Consider the following 24935-nt stretch of genomic DNA (forward strand, 5'->3'; position numbering starts at 1 on the left):
ATTATAAATTGGTATATGTTGTTCAATAGGAGCTGAAAGAACTTCTTTATAAAAAAAAAAGTAAAACAAAGAGGCTTGGGATCATTTCACAGTGGCGTCATCGGATAGTTTGTCCAGCAGAGGGCACTCTGACTCCTCCGCAGCACATTACAGTGACATCATTTTCCCTTTTTCAATAAAACTTCAATGTTCATAGTTCTCGAGCATTTTGCCCATCACCATCTGGCTGTTTGAAAACTTTACAAGTGAGGGGTAAATATACAAAGATCACTGGATCAAGGCAACTGTAGTTAATTAAAACTAAATAACAAAAAAAAAAGATGTGAAAAAAAAAAACACCTTTTACAAGATTGTTAAAAACAACATGCTTTATTGACATTTTTCAAGAAAACAATGTACGGTATACTTTTGCAGCGAAAACATTACTCTGTAAATACTTGTTTTCTTGCCAGCAAAAATAACACTGTCTTAAAGACCATGACCACGTGCGTATGACTAGAAACAGCCGATCGCACATTTGACAACTAAAAATGCACCGAATGTAACAGAACACTAAATACTGGAGGTTGTTTTGTCACTCCTGAACCACGGAGAATTACAGGTGTTAGATAACAGCCACCCTGGCGATGCTGACAGGACAGAAACTATGGTATTAAACCAACATGTCTAACTTAATTACAATGGCAAGCACTGTGACGCACTAATCAGTCTGGAAGTGAACCCACAATCCAGTCTTGATTTACCTTGAACTTAAAAAAAGAAAAGAAAAGTCTACATTCACACACATACCACCATAGTTTATGAGTGACTGTGTTTACACAAATATGAGCATTTCCACACCAGGTTGTCAAGTTATTTCCCCCTGTAGGTAGCTGCAGATGCAAGAGAATAACTATCCTTATTTCAACACATGGCAAAGGTTTAACTGAAGTGACAACACATGACAGAACCAGATCTGACAAATACAGGAAGCCACACAGCTCACTCTGACTGAGGAGAGGGTGACGGGTACCTGAGCTCTGGTACCTTCAGCCATAAGATGACCTTTATTAGTCCCACAGGTGGGAAATTTGTTAAAAAAGATAAGAAAGAAAGAAACTCAGAATGAGCAGAGCTGCTGTAACAGGCTGCCGCACACGGGGGGCGCCGGAAGAGTAGAAGACATACTCTGGGATGTAGAGTGTTTTTAGGTACACTCAAAGAGAAACAGTTAATCCTATTAAAAAATAACAATAACAATAATAATAATAATAATAATAATAATAATAAGCATTGCTGCATGGTTCTCTTAAGTGTTAAAAGGCTCAAGTCTTCATTAAACTACAGAAAAGTGAGAAATGCTATAGCCCACTGCCACCACTAGATGGCAGCCTGAGCAGTGTTCATGTTCTCCTGTGTAATAAATTCAACCAAATCTATAAAAAGCAACCTCCAGCCATGTAAACAATCAGTTAAAATACTCCTTGCTGTGATGCACATCTTCATTATAAAAACTTTTGCACGTGAGACAAACCTACTGCCACGAGACGCGAATAACTCCGATGCTCCACAGTGCCGTCTGATTAAATAAAAATGTATAATCCTACAACAGAAAAAGTGTACTTCAGTGCAGTTTGTAGAGGTGACAAGTCATCCTCACCGGGATGACAGGAAACAGTCAGGGTGCCGCTCAGCTTCTCTCTGTGTTCGTACTTTTAATCGCTGCTAAAGTCAAGACATAAAACCAACAAATGTAATGCTGCAGCATCCCAAATGCTGCTTTTGCACCAATCACAACTAAAAGTGCCACGACCTGTTTTTGCTCTTCTAAAGCTCCTTTTCATAAACGGCCAGCTTCAGGCCTGAGCGAGCCACACAAGTCACAACAGAAATCTAACCAGGTCGGACCCGCTAACGTCTCCTAACGACCGCGCCAGTCTGAATACGAGCAGTCACATTAACTGACTGCTGCACTTCTCTTACCCGTGAGCTCCTCAGCTCACTTGAGAATGCCCCAAACAGCAGTAACATGTTTATCTCATCAACTTCATTTCCTTTTATTATGCTTTTTTTTTCTGTTATTCCTTATCCAGAAGACAGACTTCCCTCTCTGAGCCTCTGCAGGAGGTAGAGCTCTCAGGAGCAGCACAGAAAGCCTGCAGTTAGTGACAGAGATAGACGTTCAGAGGGGTTTGTGTGATGAACATTAACATGAGACTGAAAGTGACCGAATGGCACCACTGCAACAGATCGATAAAGCCTTTGTGATTCTGCTGGTGCTCAACAAACGTGCTTCTCTACAAAGACCTCTTAACACAAGATGCGGAGTTTAAGGTCAATTATTCCAGCCTTTTACATATCAACAAAACCTAAGATATGTGGCATGGTATTGTAAATGAGGCAATATGCACAGACACACACGCACGCACACACACACGCTCACTTCCTCTGTTTGCTCTCAGTGTAACTTGGAGAGCAACACATTCGCAGCATCAGTGAAAATAACCTTAATAGCCCCACCCCCACTCACACACACACACACACACACACACCATCCATGGCACAAAACATGCAGAGTTTAACTTCCAACCCGACTCTCTCTGTACCGAGGCTGCTGGTTAGTGAGTCCGCAGGTGTGGTTTTACACCTGTCGGTGAGAAGTTTGAGCGTATCCATCCTCTTCACATCGCTGTTTGTGTCAGCAAACAACAACTAAAAAAGAAAAAAGTTCTCTTTCTGGCTGATTCCCGTCCTGCTTTCCATTTTAAAAGTTCGGGTCTCTCCCTTTCAGAGGCATCGTATGCAGTTGGAAGAACAATCCTAATGGCAAAAGCTGCAGTCAGGCTTAATTAGAAGTAGTCTCATTTTTGGCTCGTTTGTATCAAAAACCTCATTCAGGAAAAGAAAACAGGAAGAAACGCGAAACTCTATCCGCTGCATGAAGCCGGCACAAACATTATGTCACGTTGCGTTTGGTCCCCATCACAATCGGCCGAGCAAATTCCACAAAGTCGTCGATCAGGACGGGCCAGGCCCCTGAGGAGAGCGAGCAGAAGAGGAATGCGTTAGAGGGAATATAAATAAACAAGATTTAAGTAGTGAAATCACAATTCAAAACATCAGAGATAATAAAGTTAGATAAAAGTAAGGGTGGCCTTAAAGGAAGGGAATCTGCTGTAGATAGTTTTTAATGGCCTGCCACTTCTTTTGCCCACTACTTGTCCACTTTCCTTGAATTTTTTTGAAGATTCACAACACACCCTAGTGAGATATACCCAGTTTTTGCTAAGAGCTGTTTAGCTGCTGAAAAAATACAATTTTATACCTGTCAAACTGTCTTATTGTTGGCCTTTATCATAGATTTAGCTTAAGAAATGCAAACTACTACAAAATCTGGCTCATTTAAAGCAAAAGAAAGCAGTTACGGGTGGCTTGAAGCATTTGCACAGTACTTCATGTCACTTGGATGCTGGCGTAGGGGCAGATAAAAAGATAACACCCTGAATTATTAGTATTTAATGTGACAACTCTTCATCTAGACTTGTTAGCTCACCTTCCTCATCATAGTTTGACATGTCGTCTGCAATCATATTGCCAAAGTCCAGGAGGAGGTTCCATGTGTCCCTGGGAATCGATCGTTTGTGATGCTCCTGAATGCAGCACAGCAAGAGGAAAAGTTTGGAATTTCATTGTGATCATAACAAAAACTAAAAGATTTACACACACACAAAAAAAAAAAATCACAAAGGCAACAAACAGCCCCGATTAAAGGTGACGTAACTCTGAACTGTCAAAAATTAATTTGGGGGATTGAATCACTCCTTTTATATACGTCAACAAGATGGACAAAGCATTCTTGAACTGTCAGGGAAATCGATCCATGGATGTCAGATACCCAAATGTCTCACTGATCCAAAAATGAAAAGAACAGGGAGACACCAGAACATCCCACACTCACCAGCAGGAAGCGGTTCCACAGATCCAGGAACTTGAACCGACCTGTGAGAACTAGATTCCAGTAAGCCACGGCCATCTCCAGGTCTAGAAAGCAGAAAATCTGTTTTCAAGGGTGGATGTTTTATATTTTTGATTAAAAACAGTGTTTTTCTGAGACACTGTCATTCTTACCTAACCCCTTCTGGCCTGGGTTCTTGGCAAAACTGAAGGTAAACTGGTAGAAGTCTTTGAACTTTCCTGAGTCTTTCAGCTCCTGCTCTAGTCTGGGAAGAATGGCCTTGAGCTTTTCAGGGCTGTCACACCTGTAGGACATGATGATGATGTAAAGTCTGAAATATGAAACCTTAAATACTCGTATTACAGAGACAAACGGCACAGTACATACACTAATATGTCAGAAATGCAGTACAGTTTATCACAAAGTAGATTTCAAAGCCAGTTACTGCTCACCCTAGCTCAGCCATGCCATCCAGGAACTCCTTCCTGCTGAACTCGCACTGCGTGGCTGCTCTGAACTTCCACGCCACCACCAGTATGCTCATGCTCGCCGGATCTAGAGTCAGGTCATCGCAGAACTGCTGGATCCCGTCGATGCCTATCTTGTTCTCATCCTGGGGATCTACAACGACAGCTGAAAAGAATGAGCAAAAACCCGACTGGATGAGCGGATCACTCCGATTTCACTCCCTGACACCTGCCTTTGTATCTGTTGTAGAGCTGCTCCAGCTTCTTGCGGTCCACTGAGGTTTTCATGGATTCTTTGTAGTAGAGGTCTGGGTTCTGGAAGTAGTTGTCTGTGGCGACTTCTAGTTTCCAGTCATTCTGTGCCAGGCAGTACACAGCTGTCCTTTCGCCTGCCTGCGTGAAGGACATGAACTGCCGAACTTTGTCCTTCTGTGATGACTTCAGCTTGTGCTGGAAAGTAAGGAGGGATGCAGGTGAATGCAGGGGCCAAAATATCAATGAAACAGGAAAAAGTATCAAATGTGATAAGGTTGGTTATAGACACAGGCCCTTCTTTCAAGTAATTAAAATATTTAAAGCTGCATATAAATTCAAATCATGCTCATCAAACCAACATTGCAAATTCTGGACCCCTCTAAGTCCTGGTTACGGAGGACAGGTCCCCCACTTTGCCAGCTTTGGTAATCCTGCCACGCATGAGGAGCTCATCAGACTGCACACCAACATTCAAACATACAGGGTAAGTGCTATTAGAGTACACTAGAGTGCAAAGACTTCCCTTCAAGCCAAGGCTTTCACTAGAAACTCCACAGAAAACTTGCCGTGCTGTCTCTCACTACTTTAAGCTTTGCATGTAATTAAAAAGTAAAAGGCTGGAAACCAGGTGTGCCACAGCGCTGATGTTAGCACTTGCAAATGCACGGCCACGATGTTCGGTTAGTCCACGAATATGCGGTTTGGTCATTTGGCCCGTCTTTGCAGATCTGACCCACCCTATGATCAAACAGCAAGCGCACTATGGCAGGCCACAGCTCGTCGACCTTCTAGGCACGGGGAGGGGGGTTGATCCTTCACGGGGTATCCTCACCTGGGTCAGCATCGCAGACGAGCTACCCCATAAAGGCAAAGGTACGTGGCGCAAGTGCATGTGTCCCGTCTCAAAAACATCAACAACTGACCTTCCGTTTCCCCTCACATTCCTGACACACATCTCCTCTGACGATGCGACACTTGGCCGCGGACACCCCGACCCCGCACACTGCGGTGACCCCTGAGCGTCAGAGACAGCCGTTACTGTCTGAGGAGCTCATAAACGGGGATAAACAACTCTACCGGTTTCTCATTTTTAATCTCACCTACCATTTTTATCACCCGCTGTTTTGGCCAACTTGAGAGCCAATTTCCCCCAGGCGCGCATGCGCAAAAGAACTGGGCTACTGTACGGCAATTGGAGTCATGGGTAATGTAGTTCAGCACCGCTGAAATTCAAAATACAACCTTCGCTTCGGTAAAATACTTGATTTATTCTTAAATATTGTGCAACGTCTCTGGCACCGACTAAAAAGTCTCATTATTACTCCGCGTCTATTACTGCGATACTACACCGTGAGTATAACCCTTGTTCAGGAGGACGGGTTTTAGAACTAGGCGTGGAGCTCATTTAACCGTGTTTTTCTCGCTTCACCGAAATAATATGCCTTTACAAAACAGTGAAAATGTGTCATAACCGAAAAATAAAAGAATAAACGGAGAAGCGCTGCCATAACGTACAAGCACTTGACGCAAGAGTCAAGTCGAAAACGCAAAACACCTGAGAACTACAACTCCCATATCAAATCTGATAAAGATGTTTCGGAAGTAATCTGAAGATGGATCTTTAATTTTTATCGACAGGAATATGTTCTGAAAGCAGAGCCGTGGTTGTTTAGTTTTAGTTGCGCCTGGTGTAAATGGGGGGGAAGCCGCTGTCGACACACACACACACACACACACACACGACCGTCATTTCTTTGCTAATGTTAGCAAAGTTGAGATAGCGTTAACGGCTGTGTCATAAGTGTGTGTGTGGACTCAGCTGGCTGGAGCTGGTCTGACAGCTCCGGGCAATTTGGAAGCTAACTTAGCTTTACCTAACAGCTTATTCAACTTTATCCACACTAGAACTAACTCAGCTGTTTTAGGGACTGGGTCGTTTGTACCTACCTGGAAAAAAAGTATTGTTACCCCTTCCTGTCTGCCTGCACCGACACTGCTACCGACGGCCCGGAGGTCGGAATAAACATGAAGTTGGTGGCCAAGTAAAAACCGGTGAACGCCTGCACCGACGCTGTCTCCAGCTATGTGGCAGGAGAGGAGGGGTGGTGGTAGTGCGGCACAACAGCACGATTGTTTCCTTCTTCTTCTGCTGCTGCTCCTTCAGTCGTGGAGTTGAGAGCCAGGACAGTACAGACATTTCGCAGGTAGTTGATATTTCTTTACTCATCTGTTTCTGCTGATATACCCACTCAGAGGAGTCGAGTAATCTGTGTTTGGGACAGTGGACAAAATGGGTGATTTCACTGGCTGTCCGTGCTGTTTCCTCGGTATGTCATTCATACCTGGAGGTGTGTGTTATTAGGATAGCTAAATGTCCCCCCCGTTTTATTTTACATTTACACGTCTGTGCTCCATTTTTGTGTTTTTTAATTCGAGTATGCACATCCTGACAAGGTAAAACTTCAAGTTTTAGGTACGAGTCCAAACTTTAGTGCAGATCACCTGTGGGAAGGAACATTTTCATTTTGCTTGAGTATTTCTTTTTACACCAATACAACAACAAAGCCTTTGTCATACAAAGCAATGTATTATATTTAAAAAAAAAATCTACTCTATCGAAACCAAATACAACATAAAGCTTTAATGTTACTGTGTCAATAATAATAATACAACGGAGGCTCTTTATAATGGCATTGGTGTTTTATTTTTAACAATACATAACCTGTAATATTTTTCATGGTGTATACGTGGTCTTTTTTCATAGATCATAAAGGCTTTATAAAGTGAAAGGAAATGTAGGGGAAATGTTTAAACTGCACTTCTGGTTTTGTTTGCATTAAATTCTCTGAGGCTGACACGCTTTTTTCCAAGTTTATAATGCCTTAAATCAAAGAACCTGTGTGTCTGCGTATGTGTGCTTGTCCATTTCAGCAGCTCAGGACGGAACAGTGGTATTACTGATTTCTAGCTACAGTGGCAGAGCATCTGCAGCCTAGCCCAAAGGAAGAAGGACATAGGAGGAGTTTGGAAAGTAAACATCTCTCAGCTTGACTCATGCTCACAAAGGTGCAGACTGGCTTGGCTGTGAGTTGAATGGATTCAGTGTTGGTGTGGTTAAAGATTAAGTGTAAAGCAACCTGGATGTTTTTTGTTTGTTTGTTTGTTTGTTTCTTTTTTAAATACAATCCTTTTATATACACTATATATACTGCAGCGTATACGATGTAGGCAGCAGAGGAAGCAGCTCTGGAATTTTTTTACAGGTTAAGCATTCAGTCACATTAACGTGAAGTTTAATAATAAGAACTGCTAGCAAGACGGACACCATGTTCAGCTGCCACCACACCCTGCTTAAAGACTGAAAAGGCTGTTGGTATAACAATAGTAAATATGCAGCCAAACGTGAGTACAGGGACAAAGCAGCCAAACGTGAGTACAGGGACAGGGTGGAGCAACAGTTTGACAACCCTCGGAGTATGTGGCAGGGACTAAACACGATCACAGACTTTAGAGGGAAAACCAGCACACCGCAGACCACGGCCTCTCTGTGTGAGGATCTAAACGTATTTCACGCTAGATTCGACACAGCGAACACCAGGAGACCGGACAGTGTGCGCACCGCATGATGACGTCAGTGCGCACACTGTGTCTGAGGAGGATGTGCGGAGGTACTTCAGGAGAGTGAACCCACGCAAAGCTACTGGTCCGGACGGGATTCCCGGCCGCGTCCTCAAGTCATCGCGCGGCTCAGCTGGCTGGAGTGTTTACACATATCTTCAACCTTTCCCTCTCTCTGTCTGTAGTCCCAGCCTGCTTCAAAATGGCCACCATCGTCCCTGTACCCAAATCCTCCACCATCTCATCATTGAACGACTGGCGACCTGTAGCCCTGACCCCCATCGTGAGCAAATGCTTCGAGAAGCTGGTCAGGGACTTCATCTGCTCCGCACTACCCGACTCACTGGACCCTCTACAGTTCGCATACCGCCACAACAGGTCCACTGATGATGCCATAGCCCTGACACTCCATGCTGCCCTGTCACACCTGGAGAAGAGAGACACGTATGTGAGAATGCTGTTTGTAGATTACAGCTCAGCATTCAACACCATCGTTCCTCGAAGCTGGACAGGAAACTGCAGGATCTAGGACTGAGCAGCTCCCTCTGCAGCTGGATCCTTAACTTCCTGTCTGACAGACGCCAAGTGGTCAGACTGGGCAGCACCACCTCATCCCCCATCACACTGAACACTGGTGCTCCACAGGGGTGTGTACTGAGCCCTCTCCTGTACTCACTCTACACCCACGACTGCACGGCCACTAACAACTCCAACATCATTGTGAAGTTTGCGGACGACACTACAGTGGTGGGTCTTATCACCAACGGTGATGAGACAGCCTACAGGGAGGAGGTCAGCGCCTGACCCACTGGTGTCAAGACAACCATCTCACCCTCAACGTCGCAAAGACAAAGGAGCTGATAGTGGACTTCCGGAGGTGCAGAGGAGTACACACCCCATCACCATCAACGGCGCCCGCTGTGGAGAGAGTGAGCAGCTTCCGCTTCCTTGGTGTACATCTGGCTGAGGATCTTACGTGGTCAGTACACATAAACAAGACAGTGAAGAAGGCGCAGCAGCGCCTCTTCTTTCTCAGGAGACTGAAAAGATTCGGCATGAGCCCCCGCATCCTCAGGACCTTCTATCGCTGTGCCATTGAGAGCATCCTCACTGGATGCATCACCACCTGGTATGGCAACACCACCGCTTACAACCGCAAAGCTCTCCAGAGAGTAGTGCGGTGTGCTGAACGGATAATTGGAGGTGAGCTTCCCTCCTCCAAGACATCTACAGGAAGCGGTGCCTGAGGAAAGCGGGAGGATCATCAAGGACTCCAGTCACCCCAGCCATAAACTCTTCAGACTACTTCCATCAGGAAGGAGGTTCTGCAGCATCCTGTCCCGCACCAGCAGACTGAGAGACAGCTTTTTCCACCAGGCCATCAGACTGCTGAACACGTCATAGACACCTCACCCTCACTACTGGAACTTCAACATTATGCACTCCATACTGTACATTAATGCCACTGTTTTGCACATACCTACCTCTGTATATTTCATATTTTATATATCTTATTTTATTGTTTACTCTATTTCATTTGTAAAACATGTATATACACACTCACACACACACACACACACACACACACGTAGAAAAACATATTTAGTACACACATTCAGTAATGTATATACCTTTATATATGGTACATATATTTATTACTTTTTAGATTAACCATTTTTATATTTTGCTTGTTGCACGTTATTGTATTTTGCACAACTCTGTTGCTTGTGAAGCTTGCACACAAGAATTTCACTCGCATGTACTGTACCAGTGTACCTGCACATGTGATGTGACAATAAAGGTGATTTGATTTGATTTGATTTGAGGTTGCATAAGTACACACTGTATCTCACATAATACCGCCCACTTTGCCTTCAGAGCTGCCTTAATTCTTCATCGCTTAGATTCAACAAGGTGCTGGAAACATTCAGGGATTTTGGTCCAAATTGACATGACAGCATCACACATGGCTCCGTGATCTGAGTCATACGTTCCACCACATTGCAAAGGTGGAGGCCATCTGAGTGCAGTGAACTCATTGTCATGTTCCAAAAACCAGTTTGAGATTATTTGCGCTTTGTGAGATGGTGTGTTATCCTACAGGAAGGAGCCATTGGGAGATGGGTAGATGGTAGTTCGGTTTTAAGGGGATTACTTAAATCACATTTCTTTCCCATTTTGATGCTCTGTTTCAGTTCCAGAAGGTTGTCTCGACCATGTCTACAAATGCATTGAATTGGTGCCATATGGCTGGCTGATTAGATATTTGCATTAACAAGCAGTTGAACAGGTGTACCTAATAAATTGAGCGTAAATTTTGAGACAGGTAGTCTTTTTGCTTTAAAAGGCATAGCTGGCATTCTTCTGTGTCTGTGATCATGTTACTGTCCAAAAATACCCCAAAAAAATACGCAAGCAATTTTTTTTTGTACCTTTCTCCAGTTTCCTAATAAGCACTCTGTCTGTAGCTCAGCACTAAACCTACTGGAAATCTAGATCTTTAAAATCACAAATAGATACTTACATACAAGGTTAAAGAGGTGAAAAACTAGAAAGACTAATTGCATTTCTGGGACAGTTATGTCTCCATAGTGTAGCGGTTAACACATTTGCCTAACATGTGAAAGATCCTCTGTTTGTAACCAAGAAGAAGAAGACATAAATCTCTGAGAGGGTGGTATCACGAATTGCATCCAGCATAAATATCTGTGGCAAATTAGATTTCTAGGATCAACCCAAAGTGACGACCCCAATGAAGCACCTGAAATAAGCTTAGGTTTCAGCTGGGCAGTGAAGTTTATTAATATAAACTGGATTTTATAAAACATCAGCAGATTTCTGTTTTAAACTCTCTTGATGTGCATGTCCACTAGCTCTCCCTGAAGTAGCTTCACTTTATTTAATCTCTAAACTATAGTATTTAAAACTGCATGTATTCATTTTTTTCTCTTCAAACAATGACACTCAACCCATCTTAATCTGTCATACAATTTTTTTTTCTACATTTTTATAAAACTTTTCCATATCCAGCCCTCACACCCGTCTTCAGTCCCCCTCACACCCTGGTGAAGACACGAGTAGGACTTTGGATGCAGGCTGTATGTTGGCTGCTGTGCCTCGGCCTGGCAGGGGCATCTGCCGTGGTCCACAAAGACCAGGTGGCCCAGCATGCCGTCAAGCTCTATCGAAGTAACAGGGCCGCACACGGGCAGAGCTGGGTGGCTGGTAACTGCAAGCGGCTGGTGGGCCTCCTACGTCAGAAAAATGTGGTTTTCAAGAAGCTGGCGGCTGCTGCCGATGCTGTTAGGAAAGACCGGAGCCTTTCAGAGACTGAGAAACACTTCCAGGTACCAGACTGAGAAAAAGCAATCTGATGGAGCCAAGAGCTCCTTTCAGATTGTTATCCACTGAAGAGTTAGAGACATTTAACTTTTGCATAACCTGTAATTCTTCTCTAGGTCTCTAAACTGTTTGCCTCTCTGACCGTTGCACAGAATGACTGTACATGCTTATAATTCATGTTTCCTATGATTTGTGCATGTAGCGATAAGATGAATGGTTTGATTAAAACAACTAACAGGAGCAATAGCTAAGCACCACTTTTATGCTTTTATACCAGACCTAGCTGAAAAGCCATTTAAATTTAATGTGCTTTCTTCAAATCTTCAAAGATTTTTTTTCAAGTTTACCTCTGAAACAAATCTGAATGAAATGTCTTGTAGTTAACTCATTAAAACGCAGCATCAGACTGAGAAGCAGCTTCTTCCCCAAAGCTGTGACATCCATCTAAATTCGACATGTGACTTTCTGCACATATTTATTCTGCATATACAGATAGTGTGCACTCAATTGTTTTATTGTATTTAAGTGCCTCTTCTGATGTGTGCCGAGAGTTACCAAGTGTAAACACATAATGACAATAAAAGCTTCTACTTCTTCTTCTTAAAACATATCAACCCCAGTCACATAAAATGCACCTTCATCCTATTGTAACCTGAAGAAGAAGAATTGTAAACTGCACTGCACACGGTGGCTTCAGTGAAAGATGACCGGAGACATTTTACCGATTGACAAGTTTCTGTTTGTCTGCGTTAAGGTTCACACTCTGGAGGTTTTGCAGAAGGAGCTGAATGAGAGCGAGCACCTCGTGTTCCAGGCGTTGCACAGCCTGCAGAGAGCGCTACAGGGAGACTACAGGGATGTGGTCAACATGAAGGAGAGCAGCAGGCAAAGGCTGGAGGCCCTCAGGGAGGCAGCCATAAAGGTGAAGTCAGCTGTGTTTCATTAAATTTGTATCTTAGTTCTTCAAAGGACAGGGAAATATCAGAAGCCCAACAATCAGATGACCCACTATGAGCAAGCTCTTTGGTGACAGTGGAAAGAAAAAACTGTCTTTTAACAGGAAGAGACCTGTAGCAGAATTGGAAACTTCCAAAAAGTAAATTTATCATCAAATAAGTTAATCCTGTCTGAATATAGGAGACACATACAACTGTTGATATCAACCGTCCTACAGACCTCAAAATTTAAGACTGAATCTTTAATGCACATTTCCTACATTCATCTCTCCTAACGCATGCATGGCCTCTCTTATCTCACTTCAGGAAGAACAGGAGTACATGGAGCTGGTGGCAGCTGAGAAGCATCAGCAGGAAGCTGTTAAAAGCGCTTTGGCCCAGAACAAGACTCTGTCCATCCTGGATGAGATCCTGGAGGATGTCAGGAAGGCAGCCGACCGACTTGAGGAGGAGATCGAAGAGCACGCCTTTGACAACAACAAGCAGGTCTGCAGACAGTCACTGTCACATATTGTGGTTACTCAAAAACAGAAGATGATAGTAATTGTAGCTCCTTCACTGCTGTGTGCTGTGTAGATGAAAGGAGTGAACGTAGAGGCCGTGCTGAGAGTGGAAGACGACGAAGAGAATGGAAGCAGGAGGAAGAACAAGTCCAGGCAAAAGGAAGTGGAGGATGACCTGGGACTGAGCATGCTCATTGACTCGCAGAACAACCAGTATGTTCTGACTAAACCGCGAGACTCAACAATGCCGAGAGCCGACCACCACTTTATCAAAGTCAGTCATTCCTCACACGCATAAGTGGATACACTGTATTCATTTGTTTTGAGTCCTTTACTGTTCTTATTTTTTAGCCAGTATTCACTTTTTTTTTAAAACATGTATGTGCAGGACTTGGTTTCAGTGGTGATGTTGTCTCTGCCCTGTGGCTGGATTTGCACTCTGGCGGGTCTTCCTCCCATGTTTGGATATATCATCTGTGGGGTCCTGCTTGGTCCTTCTGGGCTCAACAGCATCAAGGTGTTGAGTGCGTGTGTGAGAGCGAGACTGTAATTAATTTTTTTCAAATCACTCTTTTTTTCTACTTTCTGTGCTTGTTGTTTATATCTGTGTTCGGCTTTGCTTCTTGCAGTCTATGGTTCAGGTGGAGACTCTCGGGGAGTTGGGTGTGTTTTTCACTCTCTTTGTGGTCGGACTGGAGTTCTCACCTGAGCGCCTCAGAAAGGTAAATGAAAAAGATTTTCCTTTTGGAATAATGCAAAGGCAAAAACAAGTCCTGCACCGATGCCAATGACATGGTCAATTGCATGGTCAAACTGTTCTGTGTGTTGTGTTGCGGGGGTGCAGCATGACACAAATTAACCAACATCAGTATCACAACCTGTGAAAGCAACTTTTAAAACAATACTTTTATGTCCTTCAATGTTTGGTTTAGAGCCTGATTGATATATTAGAAGAGCTTGAAAAGAAGGTGACTGGACCCGCACAAGGGTTTAAATACCTGGGACTCTCAACCTTTTGGTTTTAGAAGTGAAGAAGCTTCTTGAATGAGAAGAGAAATGATTTAAAAAGAAAACTTAAAGAAGTCCGGTTGCTTTCTTTCTAACCTCCATAAGCAACAGTGACCTGGATGACTGAGAAACTACGCAGGCATATATTGGATGTTAGCAGCTGATGTTTGCCAATGTAATGTGTAATTATTGTCCAGTTTGTGCTAACATAGAAGCTTTTTTTATGCTTGGCATAATTTCAAAAAAGTTTAAGTAGCAGCAGACATGCTGAAGAGTATTGGCTGATCTAGATTTAATTCCGCATCAATATCAGAATGTTTCTCTAAAATCCATCCTTGCTCAGGGTCTAGTTGTTTTAATACCATTTGTTTTTATAGCCTATGTTACTTACTTTATGGACAGTCGTCATCATCCAGTCATCAACCTGTCTATGTGTGCATAGGTGTGGAAGTTTTCAGTTCAGGGTTCCTGCTCTTTGAGTCTGCTGATGGTAGGCGCCGGTTTGCTGTGGGGACAAGTCCTGCATATTCGACCCACCCAGACTGTCTTCATCTCCACTTGTTTGTCCTTGTCCAGCACTCCACTGGTGTCCCGCTTCCTGGCAGGAGGAAGCAGAGGAGATAAGGAAGGTTTGTGTTTTATGTGTCAGGACATAATAAAGCAATCATCTGGTTATTACCAGGTGCTAAAATTAGGTAAATACAGTATCAGATGAACAATAACACATGATACATTACACAGTGTCATTGTGTATTTTGTAAGAATGAAGCCAAAATGCAGAAGCTGTATGTGGTGATCCATTATTCAGTAGCTTTTAGAACCACCTTTAGCAGGAATAACAGTCCAGACCAACAAACTGACAAAAATTCTGCTTTCATAGAGGTGATCACACTTGCTGATGATCAGTTAATCAAATGTATCTGATTAGCAGTACCTGAATGCTACTTAGCTCCTAATTCCTATGAAAGCAGGAAAGTGCACTTAGTTTTTCCACACACTGCTTCTGCATTTTCCTGTAGTTTTGTTCAATAAATAATGATATGGTATAATATTTTGTATTCTTGTTTACCTGAGGCTGATGTTGCTTGCGGTTGTACTAACCTAGTTTATGACCTGCTAAGGGGTTATGTTCTATAATAACCTTAGAAGTATGTACTTTCACACAAGTGTTTTGAGAGTCTTCTCATGAGAGTGTTTAAAGCATTTGAGGGAAACAGATCGTGTTTCTGTTACATGAAGAGAACAGGTTGCATTTAAATGCTGTAAGATGTGACTAGCAGGTTTTTCCTCTTCACTACTTCCTTCTCAAAGTTAAGAAACAGAGAAAATGCATATTTATCCCTCTGGCCACATTCCAGGAAGATTAGCATACCTCAGATACCAGTTACAGCAGCATTCAGCAGATCCTCCCTTACCTCTGGTAGTATATAGCTGAGTAGGGTTTTGTGACCTGCATGCCTGTGTTGACTTCTGCTAGCACAGCGGCGGTAAATGATTTTTGCACACAGTGAAGAAAAATCCCATTTATTTTACATTTAAGAGCAGCTTACATCTCCACAGGCGTTTTCCCATGCCATTACTCTAGGTACACATTTTAATGTAGGCAAATCTCATATCACACTACATCCGCTTATACAATACTGATTACTGGGAGTGTTTTCCTTTGCCAGTGATCATTAACGTGTTTGTGTGTGTGTGGCAGCTGAGCTGGACTACAGCAGCGTTCTCCTTGGGATGTTGGTGATGCAAGATGTTCAGCTCGGCCTCTTCATTGCTGTCATGCCAACTCTGATCCAGGCACAAAGTGGAGAGTTGGACAGGTGTGTTGGTCCTTCTGTGATTATTGCATGTGTGCTCTGTGTAAACACGCACACAGCATTGTAAACTCTTCCCTCTGTGCACTGCAGCTTTCTGTATGGTGGCCTCCACGTGCTGTATCTCCTGGCCCAGGTCCTGGTGTCGCTGGCTGCTGTGCTGCTGCTCTGCTTGTTCTTCAGATCATTCCTGATTGGCCCCTTTTACAAGAAGCTTCACGCTGAGAGCAAAGGCAACAGGGAGATCCTGGTGCTGGGGATGGCAGCTTTTGTCTTTTTCATGCTGACAGTATGCTGTCTGTTTTTAACCTTTTCTTTTAGATAAAGATCTCACTTTATTCACTTATTATGTATTTCGTGTTCTTGTCTAACCTGTTGTGTGTCTGTGCCGGTTCTTTTCTTGCTGACTCATGCTGCAGGTAACTGAGATGCTGGATGTTTCCATGGAGCTCGGTTGCTTCCTGGCTGGAGCTTTGCTGTCCTCACAGGGTCACATGGTCACAGCAGAGGTCATGGGATGCATCGAGCCAATCAGAGACTTCCTTGCCATCATCTTCTTTGCTTCTATCGGTTAGCCTGAACGCGATCATGTGACTGATCTTCTTGGTGTTGTGTTAGTTTTCTATTGTTTACCGTGAGACTTTACTGAATGGTAAGTGTGTCTCTGTGTGATGCTGCAGGTTTCCACGTGTTCCCGACATTTGTGCTGTATGAACTCACCATCCTGCTGGCGCTAACACTCACACTTGTCATTATGAAGGTACAGACTACTCCTGTGTTTTGTCTTTGTTTTTGTTTTTTTTTTCTTTGTCAAGCTCCAGTTTCTGCTTCATTTGACTCCTTATTTCCTTCCAGTTTGTGATGGCTGTACTCGTGCTGTCAGCAATCTTGCCTCCAGGGTCTCGGCACATACAGTGGATCGTCTCTGCTGGTCTCGCTCAGGTCAGCGAGTTTTCCTTCGTCCTGGGCAGTCGTGCGCGTCGAGCTGGCATCATCTCCAGAGAGGTCAGTGATTACCTCTTATGTTAGTGTTGACATCTTTTTTACTATTCAGACAGAGGAGAATATAGTAGGTGCTCAATTTGACTTGTTTGCTTCGTCTTCTCCCTTAAATAATAATTCATTAATGATTGTTTAAAGCAGAATTAAATGAGACCTATAATACCCTGTTCCAGGTCAATACTTTCATCTTATTCTGGGCTGTAGCTGACTTGCCCCTTCCTTTCAGCCAGTTTTCTCCTGATTGGCTGCCCCTCACAAAAACAGGTTTGAACAGTAGCTGGGCAGGTCTTCATGTGTAGTGTCAATCATCCATTGTCTATTTACAAATCACAAGAACCAACTGCATTGGTCAGTTTTTAGCAAAAAGACCTCTTATCTCCCATCTAAGCTAATCCTATAATGACGCAGTAATCTTTGCATCGTAAAGAATCGTGACTAGGACGACCGACTATGTCACTGATGTCTTGGCATTTAAGAACATCCATCTCTCTCCCTGGGGTATCATTGTGGAATAAATCAAAAGAGTGTTAAATTTGCATTATTCAAAGTCTGTGTTAATGAAATTTCGCCATCTGATTATTGGATCTTTATTTGGTCTGCCTCTCTGTCTCTGTGCAGGTCTACCTGCTGGTCCTCAGCGTCACCACTCTCAGTCTGCTGCTGGCTCCACTGCTCTGGAAGGTTACCACACACAGATGGGTTCCCCGCACCGAACGCAGACCAGTCACATGACCACACTGACCTCAGTGCCAAAGGGTTCTCGTTTGAGTTTTGCAGAGATAACAGTGGCATAACAAGAAGTTTTATTTATGCAGGACCAAATCTCCCTCTTTTTCTTCTTCTTCTTCTTGTACTGACTCAATCTGCTGCTTTAGAGGAGAGTGACTTGAGGTCCTTGATAAAAGCCTGCTTCTGACTGTTAAAAAAGCCTTCATTACAGTTTCTCCATCCTAAGTATGGTCCAAATTGGTGTAACATGTAGTGTATGTGCTAGATAAACTATACTGTATTTTAATATCACATGCTGAAATAGTTTTACATCTAATCTAGAGAACTGCAACATCACTGAACCGCTTTGATTTTCTGGAAACATCTGTAAGGCTCGGTGGTGTCTGCTACTTACAAAAAACTGATAGAAAGCACATGTTTTGAGGAAGAGCACAACAGATAAGAGATCCTTTACGCTGTGATGCTTTTGATGTCAGAAATGCCTCCCTTCTTATTTTCAGACACTTGTTTCATCAGTCATTCCGTCACTTATACAGTTTGAACCTTAGATTTGCCTCCTTCATGGAGAAATCACATGACAGTTCAACATATCTCCATATATTGTTTTGTGATCTTATGAATGGGTAAAATATTTGGGAAGTATTTTTTTGTATTATGTAAAACGACCTCCGTCGTTCTTCTAGATGACTATATTACTGTTCACTTTGTCTTCTTCGGCTCTTGGTTATCGTAGATGACAGATTGTGCTTCTGACTGACATAAAAACCTTCTGTGTGCTGTATTTAATCAGAAGTGGGTTATTCTGATCATCGTGCTACTGTGAATTTTGCTATAATAGCACTCTCTGAAGACTGTAGTTTGTTACTCTCTTTTCTCGTTAAATGTCAAAACACCGTGGTACGTCACACTACTAACAAACTCAGAAGGCAGATAATGAAATACCTGATTTTAGGAGCAGAAATGCATCAGACACTAATGACAACTCTTCGCTGACGTTACGTTTGAATACAAAATGCACTAGTTAACCCTGAATGTCAAACTTATGTGCCTGCACAACACTTCTCTGCACTAAAAACAAGACTTTGAGGAGTGTATTCCTGCTCATCTCGTGCTGTAAGCGTCTTATATTCCATGAAGTGCAATGTAAATGTGTGTCCAACAGCCATGTTACTGAATATTTTAATATTATTCTCAGATACTTTCCTGCAATATGCAGACTGTTTCTTTCTTTTCTGTTTGCATACATGTGTGTTGGTGGTCATGGCAGACACTACAAGTCATAAAGAAGTGCTGTTTTCATTCATGATTGTGTATTTCTAAACTGCTAAATTCATTTTATTTATTAAAAAGAAGATGACTACGAAGAATTTATTTGGTCTTGTGTTTGTTTCTTCCTTTGATCCAGTAATTGCACTGGGAAACTTGGCAATTAATTAACTGTAGTTGTGTTGTAGAGACACAAAAAGTTGCTTGAGAGGTTCATTTCTGAGAAAATATACAATAATCAGGAACTTTATTAGCTACGCCTGTTCAGTTGCTAACCCTAATGCAAATCTCTAATCAACCAATCACATGGTTAAGACCACCTGCTGAAGTTCAAACCAAGCATCAGATCAGGGTGCCGGGATTTTCCCACACAGCCGTCACTAGTGTTTACAAAGAATGATCTGAAAAGACAAAACCAGATGGTGTAATTGCGTGGAGGATCTTATTATATACACTCGTACGTCTTTACATGCATATAAACTTAAGTGGCATCCTTCTAGAATCGTAGGGTTTAATATGATGTTGGCCAACCCTTTACAGCTGTAACAGCTTCATCTCTTCTGGGAAGGCTTTCCACAGGATTTAGGAACGTGTGGGAATTTTTGACCATTCATCCATTTGTGAGGTCAGACACTGATGTTGGATGAGAAGGCCTGGCTCAGGTGTGGGGTTGAGCTCAGGACTCTGTGCAGGCCGGTCAAGTTCTTCCACACCGAACCTGCTGTGATTTTACGTGGCCTACCTTGTCGTGGCTGTTGTTCCGTATTGCCTCCACTTTGTTATAATACCACTAACAGTTGACTGTGGAATATTTAGATCCACATGAATGTTTATAGAAGCGTTCATGTGTGTCTGTCCATGTGATTAAAACATTCACTCGTCACCAAACACGGTAATCCTTTCCAAGAAAACAACAGCGGGCTTACGAGACCTCAGGAAACCTCAATAATAATAATAATGTGAGACACACCTACACATGTCCGTCTGTGTCTCTCTGTATGTGTGCACACCAGCATGCTTGCACCGTGTAAGCTGATAACTTACAAAGTCTGCAGTCAGCACATCCCTGAGAAACCTCCTCACTGTCATCATCCTATTATCCCGAGGAGACGGCAGCCAGTTACAGACACTCTACAGCTGATACTCAGATTTTTATTATTCAGAAGTACTGATTTTGCTCATTCCCATAGTCAAAACCATATAATTGTTCATATCATTTTATTCATTATTCAGACTCTTCATTAAGTTGCTGAAATACATTTATCCACTGTTTCTAAGGACACATTTGGAGGTCATAACGCTTGAATTTTGCTCCTTCAGATTTCTAGATCTTACAATTTATTTTGCAACAACATTAATAAATTACTTGGAAACTTAGGTCTATAGACTGCTTAAGTTGAATACAAGTGGCTTAAAGGCTGTTTGATAAGTATCCCTACAGATCCAGATATATGATACTAGCAGGTGAGTAGTGGTACTGTGTGACTATCTGACTTGGTTCATTTCACTGCTTTGAGGTAAAAGACGACTTTCCCCTCATAGGGGTCGTGGATGTTTTCGTAGCTGATTTTTTCAGACACCACTCTGCACTGGATCTTGGCTTCCTTCTCTCCGACCAGGCTGAACCGAACGGCCACCAGTGGGTTGACATAAGTAGGCTGTAAAAGAAAGAAAGAAAGAAGAAGAGGCAGAGTGTTGGTTCCTTAGCCAAGTGCAACATAAGAACAAGTGCTTATGATGTGGCACCGAGTCATCTCAAGACTCTTATGATAATATAATGGTAGAGAACCTGCAACAGTGTAAATAAAAAGCTCCAACGATCCAAAAATCCTCAGTGAACAAGCACTCAACAAAGAGGATTGTGAATTCGGTGTCTGTATTTGACATCCAGAGATCAAAGGGTTGTTAGAAACAGCAAATGAGACACAATGTTTCTAATTTTAGCACTTCTGTGCATGTGAACGAAGGAAGACACAAACATTCGTTTAAAGAGCGAGTTCTGGTCAAAGCACTGAAGATCAAAGTAGTTCCACCCAGAGTGAGTGTCTGGCTGTGTTTTAGAGCCAAATACCATAACCGAAGTTTTATCTGTTTTTGGCTCATCCAGGCCATTATAGATGAAAATCCCAGGGTGTGATCTCCATAGCAAAATAAAACGCCTCTAGTGTTTTCCTATATTTAGCCTTTATTGGACAAAGTGGTTGAGAATGGGCAGGAAATTTGGTCCGGGCTGAATTAAACCCAGGTCCCTGCAGCCTTTCAGCACATAGCCATGCTCTACATCCTGTATGCTCCACTAATATGTTTCATCTTTGTTCTTCAGTTCAACTCAGGTTATAAAATGAAGTACATAATGAGGCTAAGAAAGCACAGAGTGACCAGTTTCATTATTTCTGTGTGTCAGGCTGGTGTTTTACCCTTTTTATGTCTTTGTGCTAAAAACATATGAAGATCATTATTTGCTGTCTTACCTGTGCTAGCTTTCCGTAGTATGGGAAGTAGGAGGGATCCATAATGCCACCGTCTGGGAAATACTCTATTTTTGCCACACTGTCCTCTCCATCCTACATCCAAACAGAAACAGAGTTTTATTTTATTGAAAGACAAACTTGATTCATTTTGTGAATCTTTGTTCAACTGTGGCTGATGAGTTTAAAAGGCGGGAGATTAACAGACAGGAAGCGTGTGATGGAAAGAGCTGTGAAATGTGGAAAATGTGTTGAATCCAGTGTTTTTCCACAGTTTAGAGTCACCCTATACCCACTACTTTATTCAAATATTATACTACAACTTTATTACTTTAAAGTAACTGCATGCAGCTCACCAGTATGGTGCAGTTGACATATGGGGGCAGAGCGGTGTTATTAGAAGGCAAAAAGTCAATAATCTGCAGACAAAACACAACATTTGCTTTTAGTTCTGGTTATTATATGATGTCATTGCTTTTCTAGCTTAACGATCCTGACAGAGTGAAACCAAACGTACCCTGTTCATCTTGATGATGACACAAGGCATGGTGCTGTTGTAGCCAAAAGTCGGATCCTCAATTCCAGAGCAGGGTCCCAGCATGCTCTGTGTGAAGGGGCAAACCCACTTGGTGTGGTGGGGGGCAGAGAAGGTCTTCTGGATGAAGTACTTCCCCTTGGTGCAGTTGTAGTTGTTGCACTCCAGCTGCTTGGTGTCATTGTAGGCTAAAAGAGAGAGGTGAAAACAGAGCCAGGTGTCTTTTTTTTTTTTTTTTGGACATATGTGCATGTTAAAAGTTACATAATGCCAAATAAATCATGTATGGGAACACTAACGCTTCAGGAAGTCGTGAAGGATGTTGGCCATTGCCATACAGCTGGCCTTGTCTGACGTGTTGTAGGAGATTTCAACGTCTTCCTCTCCGTATGTGTCCGGCCACACCATCACCCCTGAGTGGGAAAACAGATGCTTATGAGGCTCTGAGATATCTTTTGTGATTATTTATGTATTTATATATTTATGATTTGTGTAACCTGGTGATGATAGTCGATCTTGGTAGTCAGGGGTGTAGGGACTGATGGTGTACATGAGGACCCAGATCGCCAAAGAAAAGAGCCCCGTCATGATGACATAGAAGGCCACATAGTACAGACTAATGTACACTGTGAAGGAAGGAGTTTATTAACACACCTTTATGGGTACATCGATACATTTTTTAGTTATCAATGTTGCTCACTCTGAAGCTTGGAAAATAAGAGTGAGAGAAATAATATTTACTGTACACACTAGCAAGGCAGCTCTGCCTAATGTGGAAACGCAGAGGTCAAGGTGTCCTCTGCTGCTGCAAACTGAATTTAATCTCATTGTAAGGTCAAGCAGAGAAGGGTGCACAAAACTTATCATTACTTATCTCTCGCTGCTCTAAGAGTGCATGACATGTGACTGGGATCACGCGTGTCTTTCAGCAAACACACACACAGATACTGTTGAGGCCTTTTAAGTTTTATGTGAAAGAAAAACAACTACAATCACCAGCCACTTCATTAGGTACAGCCTTTCAACTGCCCGTTAATGTAAATGTCTAACGAGCCAATCGCACCTGACTTAAATGATTTAAAGAGGGTTTACAGAGAAAGGACCGAAAACAGAAAACATCCAGAGAGTGACAGTGCATTGTTGATGCCAGAGGTCAGACTGCTTTAAACTGATAGAAAGGAATTAGTAACTCAAATATTTACTTGTTACAGGCAAGTTATGCAGAAAAGTACCTCTGAAACACAGCAAATTAAACCTACAACAACAGAAGACCACACGCGTGCCATTACTGTCATTCAAGAACAGGAAGCTGAGTTACAGCTTCACACAGTTTCAATTTCTGCTGTGACATTTGACTTGTAGGGTCAGAGCCCTCAACACATCAAACCTTAATGGTAGCAGATGGGCTACAGCAGGAGAAGACCACATCTGGTGGCATTCCTGTTAGCTAAGAGGATGAAACCGAGGGTACTTAACGGATGGGAAGAACTGGTCAGTAGAAGATGGAAAAATGTTGCTTGGTCTGATGACTCTGGATTCAGCTACAACATTCAGATTTTAGGGTGAGAATTTGGCATTAACACCATAAAAACATGGCTCCATCCAGTCTTGCATGAAAGTTCAGGATGGTGGTGGTGTAAAAGCATGGGGGATACTTTCTTGGCACGCTTTGGGCGTCTTAGTACCAACTGAGCTTCATTTAAACACCACAGCATTCTTGAATATTCTTGCTGACCACATCCAACCCTTTATGAGGACAGTGTACCCATCATGCGCACCATGTAACAAAGCTCAGATCACAGCAACAATTCAAAATTAAATACAGACAAAAAGAACAAAAAAGATTTAAAGGTTATTAGGACAATTTTTAACATTTAACTTGACTGAATGAGTGCTATCAGGATGTTTTAAATAATCTGAAAATACTTGTTGCAAGCGGTTTAAAAATGGAGAGGTTAGTGAAGTCATGTCCTTGTTACCCCATTTCTCTGGCGTTCTTCCCATAAACGTCCCATTTTCCGAGTTCCAGACAAAGTGGCCGAAGTCTTCACACCGCTGCCCGCAAGTCCTCTTTTCCTTCAGAGTGGCCATGATGGAGCTTCACAGCAAACCTTTTCTCTTTCCTTCTCTCAGCTCAGTAAAGACAGCAGTAATATTTCTTTCTTCCCTCTCTCGTCCCTCTCCAAATCTTCTGAGGAACTTTCAGCTTTTGTGTTAACGTCTTGCGTCCAGTCTCATTCTTTTCTGCACTTACATTCGGTCCACAGTGTGATGTGTGTTATCTTTCTCTCTGTATTTATGAGGCCAAGATAAGGTGTACCATGACAGGAGCAGGTAAACTTCCTTCATTAGCAATGACGTCCTTTATTCACTGGAGAAACACCAGGATCACCTTGAAAAGGTTGGCTAATAATGATAACAGGACTTATTTAAATCACTGCAAATCCAAACAGAAATGAAAACTTGAGTCAGTTTGGCCTCTGAAACATTTGACTATTTCTGATGTACAAAAGCACAAACTTTATAGGTACTAGCCTTCAGTTTTTGTGGCACAGATTCAACAAGATGCTGGAAACGTTCCTCCAGCAGGGATTTTGCTCCATGTTGACATGACAGCATCACACAGTTTCTGCAGATTTGTTGGCTGCACATCTGTCACATCCTAAAGATGCTCTAATGGGTTGAGTGTAGGTTATTTTAATGCAGGGCTGCAAAAACTTCAAATTCAGCTTCAGGTGGAGGCTCCGCCGGCTTGCTTCACTGCTGCTAAGGATATTTTAATGACACCGGTTAGCGTACTGCTAGCTACTCCAGCTACTAGGAAGCATTGTCATGTTCAAGAATCCAGATTGGGATGATCTGAGCTTTGTGACATAATACATTATCCTGCTGAGGTCCTAAAGGAATGATATGAAGGGTGATACAAAGCATATTTTCATTTCATCTAGTGTCCAAATGTCGCTCAGAAATCGAGACTCTGACATTTTTCAGCATTAGGTGCAGTTTTCTGCTGCTGTAGGTTTGATGTTTCGTGCATT

General features: G+C 42.6%; 3 protein-coding genes across 10 annotated transcripts; 1 reads left to right on the plus strand and 2 right to left on the minus strand.

Moving 5' to 3' along the window:
• Positions 1 to 350: 350 nt before the first annotated feature.
• Positions 351 to 6732, minus strand: dcun1d2b (DCN1, defective in cullin neddylation 1, domain containing 2b). 4 transcript variants are annotated; one of them, XM_031729591.2, is made up of 7 exons: positions 6604 to 6732; positions 4635 to 4851; positions 4387 to 4555; positions 4108 to 4238; positions 3938 to 4020; positions 3533 to 3629; positions 351 to 3015 (listed from the first exon to the last, which is right to left on the minus strand). In XM_031729591.2, exons 2-7 carry the CDS (start codon positions 4807 to 4809, stop codon positions 2936 to 2938), a joined length of 735 nt encoding a protein of 244 aa, XP_031585451.1. In that variant the 5' UTR covers positions 4810 to 4851; positions 6604 to 6732; the 3' UTR covers positions 351 to 2935. The 4 variants fall into 4 exon arrangements, with proteins under 4 accessions (XP_031585451.1, XP_039465316.1, XP_039465338.1 ...); XM_039609382.1 differs by lacking the exon at positions 6604 to 6732 and adding an exon at positions 5761 to 5806; XM_039609404.1 differs by lacking the exon at positions 6604 to 6732 and adding an exon at positions 5580 to 5708.
• tmco3 (transmembrane and coiled-coil domains 3) lies at positions 5825 to 18988 on the plus strand. 5 transcript variants are annotated; one of them, XM_039609368.1, is made up of 15 exons: positions 5825 to 6006; positions 7588 to 7722; positions 11305 to 11621; positions 12371 to 12538; positions 12879 to 13058; positions 13149 to 13349; positions 13464 to 13592; positions 13705 to 13797; positions 14526 to 14712; positions 15786 to 15903; positions 15991 to 16186; positions 16317 to 16467; positions 16578 to 16657; positions 16753 to 16902; positions 17518 to 18988. In XM_039609368.1, the coding sequence occupies exons 3-15, from the start codon at positions 11364 to 11366 to the stop codon at positions 17629 to 17631; spliced, it is 2025 nt and encodes a 674-aa protein (XP_039465302.1). In that variant the 5' UTR covers positions 5825 to 6006; positions 7588 to 7722; positions 11305 to 11363; the 3' UTR covers positions 17632 to 18988. The 5 variants fall into 5 exon arrangements, with proteins under 5 accessions (XP_039465302.1, XP_031585450.1, XP_039465281.1 ...); XM_031729590.2 differs by lacking the exon at positions 5825 to 6006 and adding an exon at positions 6722 to 6860 and having other exon boundaries at positions 7588 to 7740; XM_039609347.1 differs by lacking the exon at positions 5825 to 6006 and adding an exon at positions 6722 to 6860.
• A 1044-nt stretch (positions 18989 to 20032) lies between these two features.
• On the minus strand, positions 20033 to 24178 carry LOC116312210 (potassium-transporting ATPase subunit beta). Its single transcript, XM_031729574.2, has 7 exons — positions 23877 to 24178; positions 22395 to 22523; positions 22197 to 22310; positions 21880 to 22085; positions 21719 to 21781; positions 21366 to 21458; positions 20033 to 20552 (listed from the first exon to the last, which is right to left on the minus strand). The coding sequence occupies exons 1-7, from the start codon at positions 23986 to 23988 to the stop codon at positions 20394 to 20396; spliced, it is 876 nt and encodes a 291-aa protein (XP_031585434.1). The 5' UTR covers positions 23989 to 24178; the 3' UTR covers positions 20033 to 20393.
• Positions 24179 to 24935: the final 757 nt, after the last annotated feature.

The sequence above is a fragment of the Oreochromis aureus genome, linkage group 1, assembly GCF_013358895.1.
Source record: "Oreochromis aureus strain Israel breed Guangdong linkage group 1, ZZ_aureus, whole genome shotgun sequence".
In the NCBI taxonomy this organism is placed as follows: domain Eukaryota; kingdom Metazoa; phylum Chordata; class Actinopteri; order Cichliformes; family Cichlidae; genus Oreochromis; species Oreochromis aureus.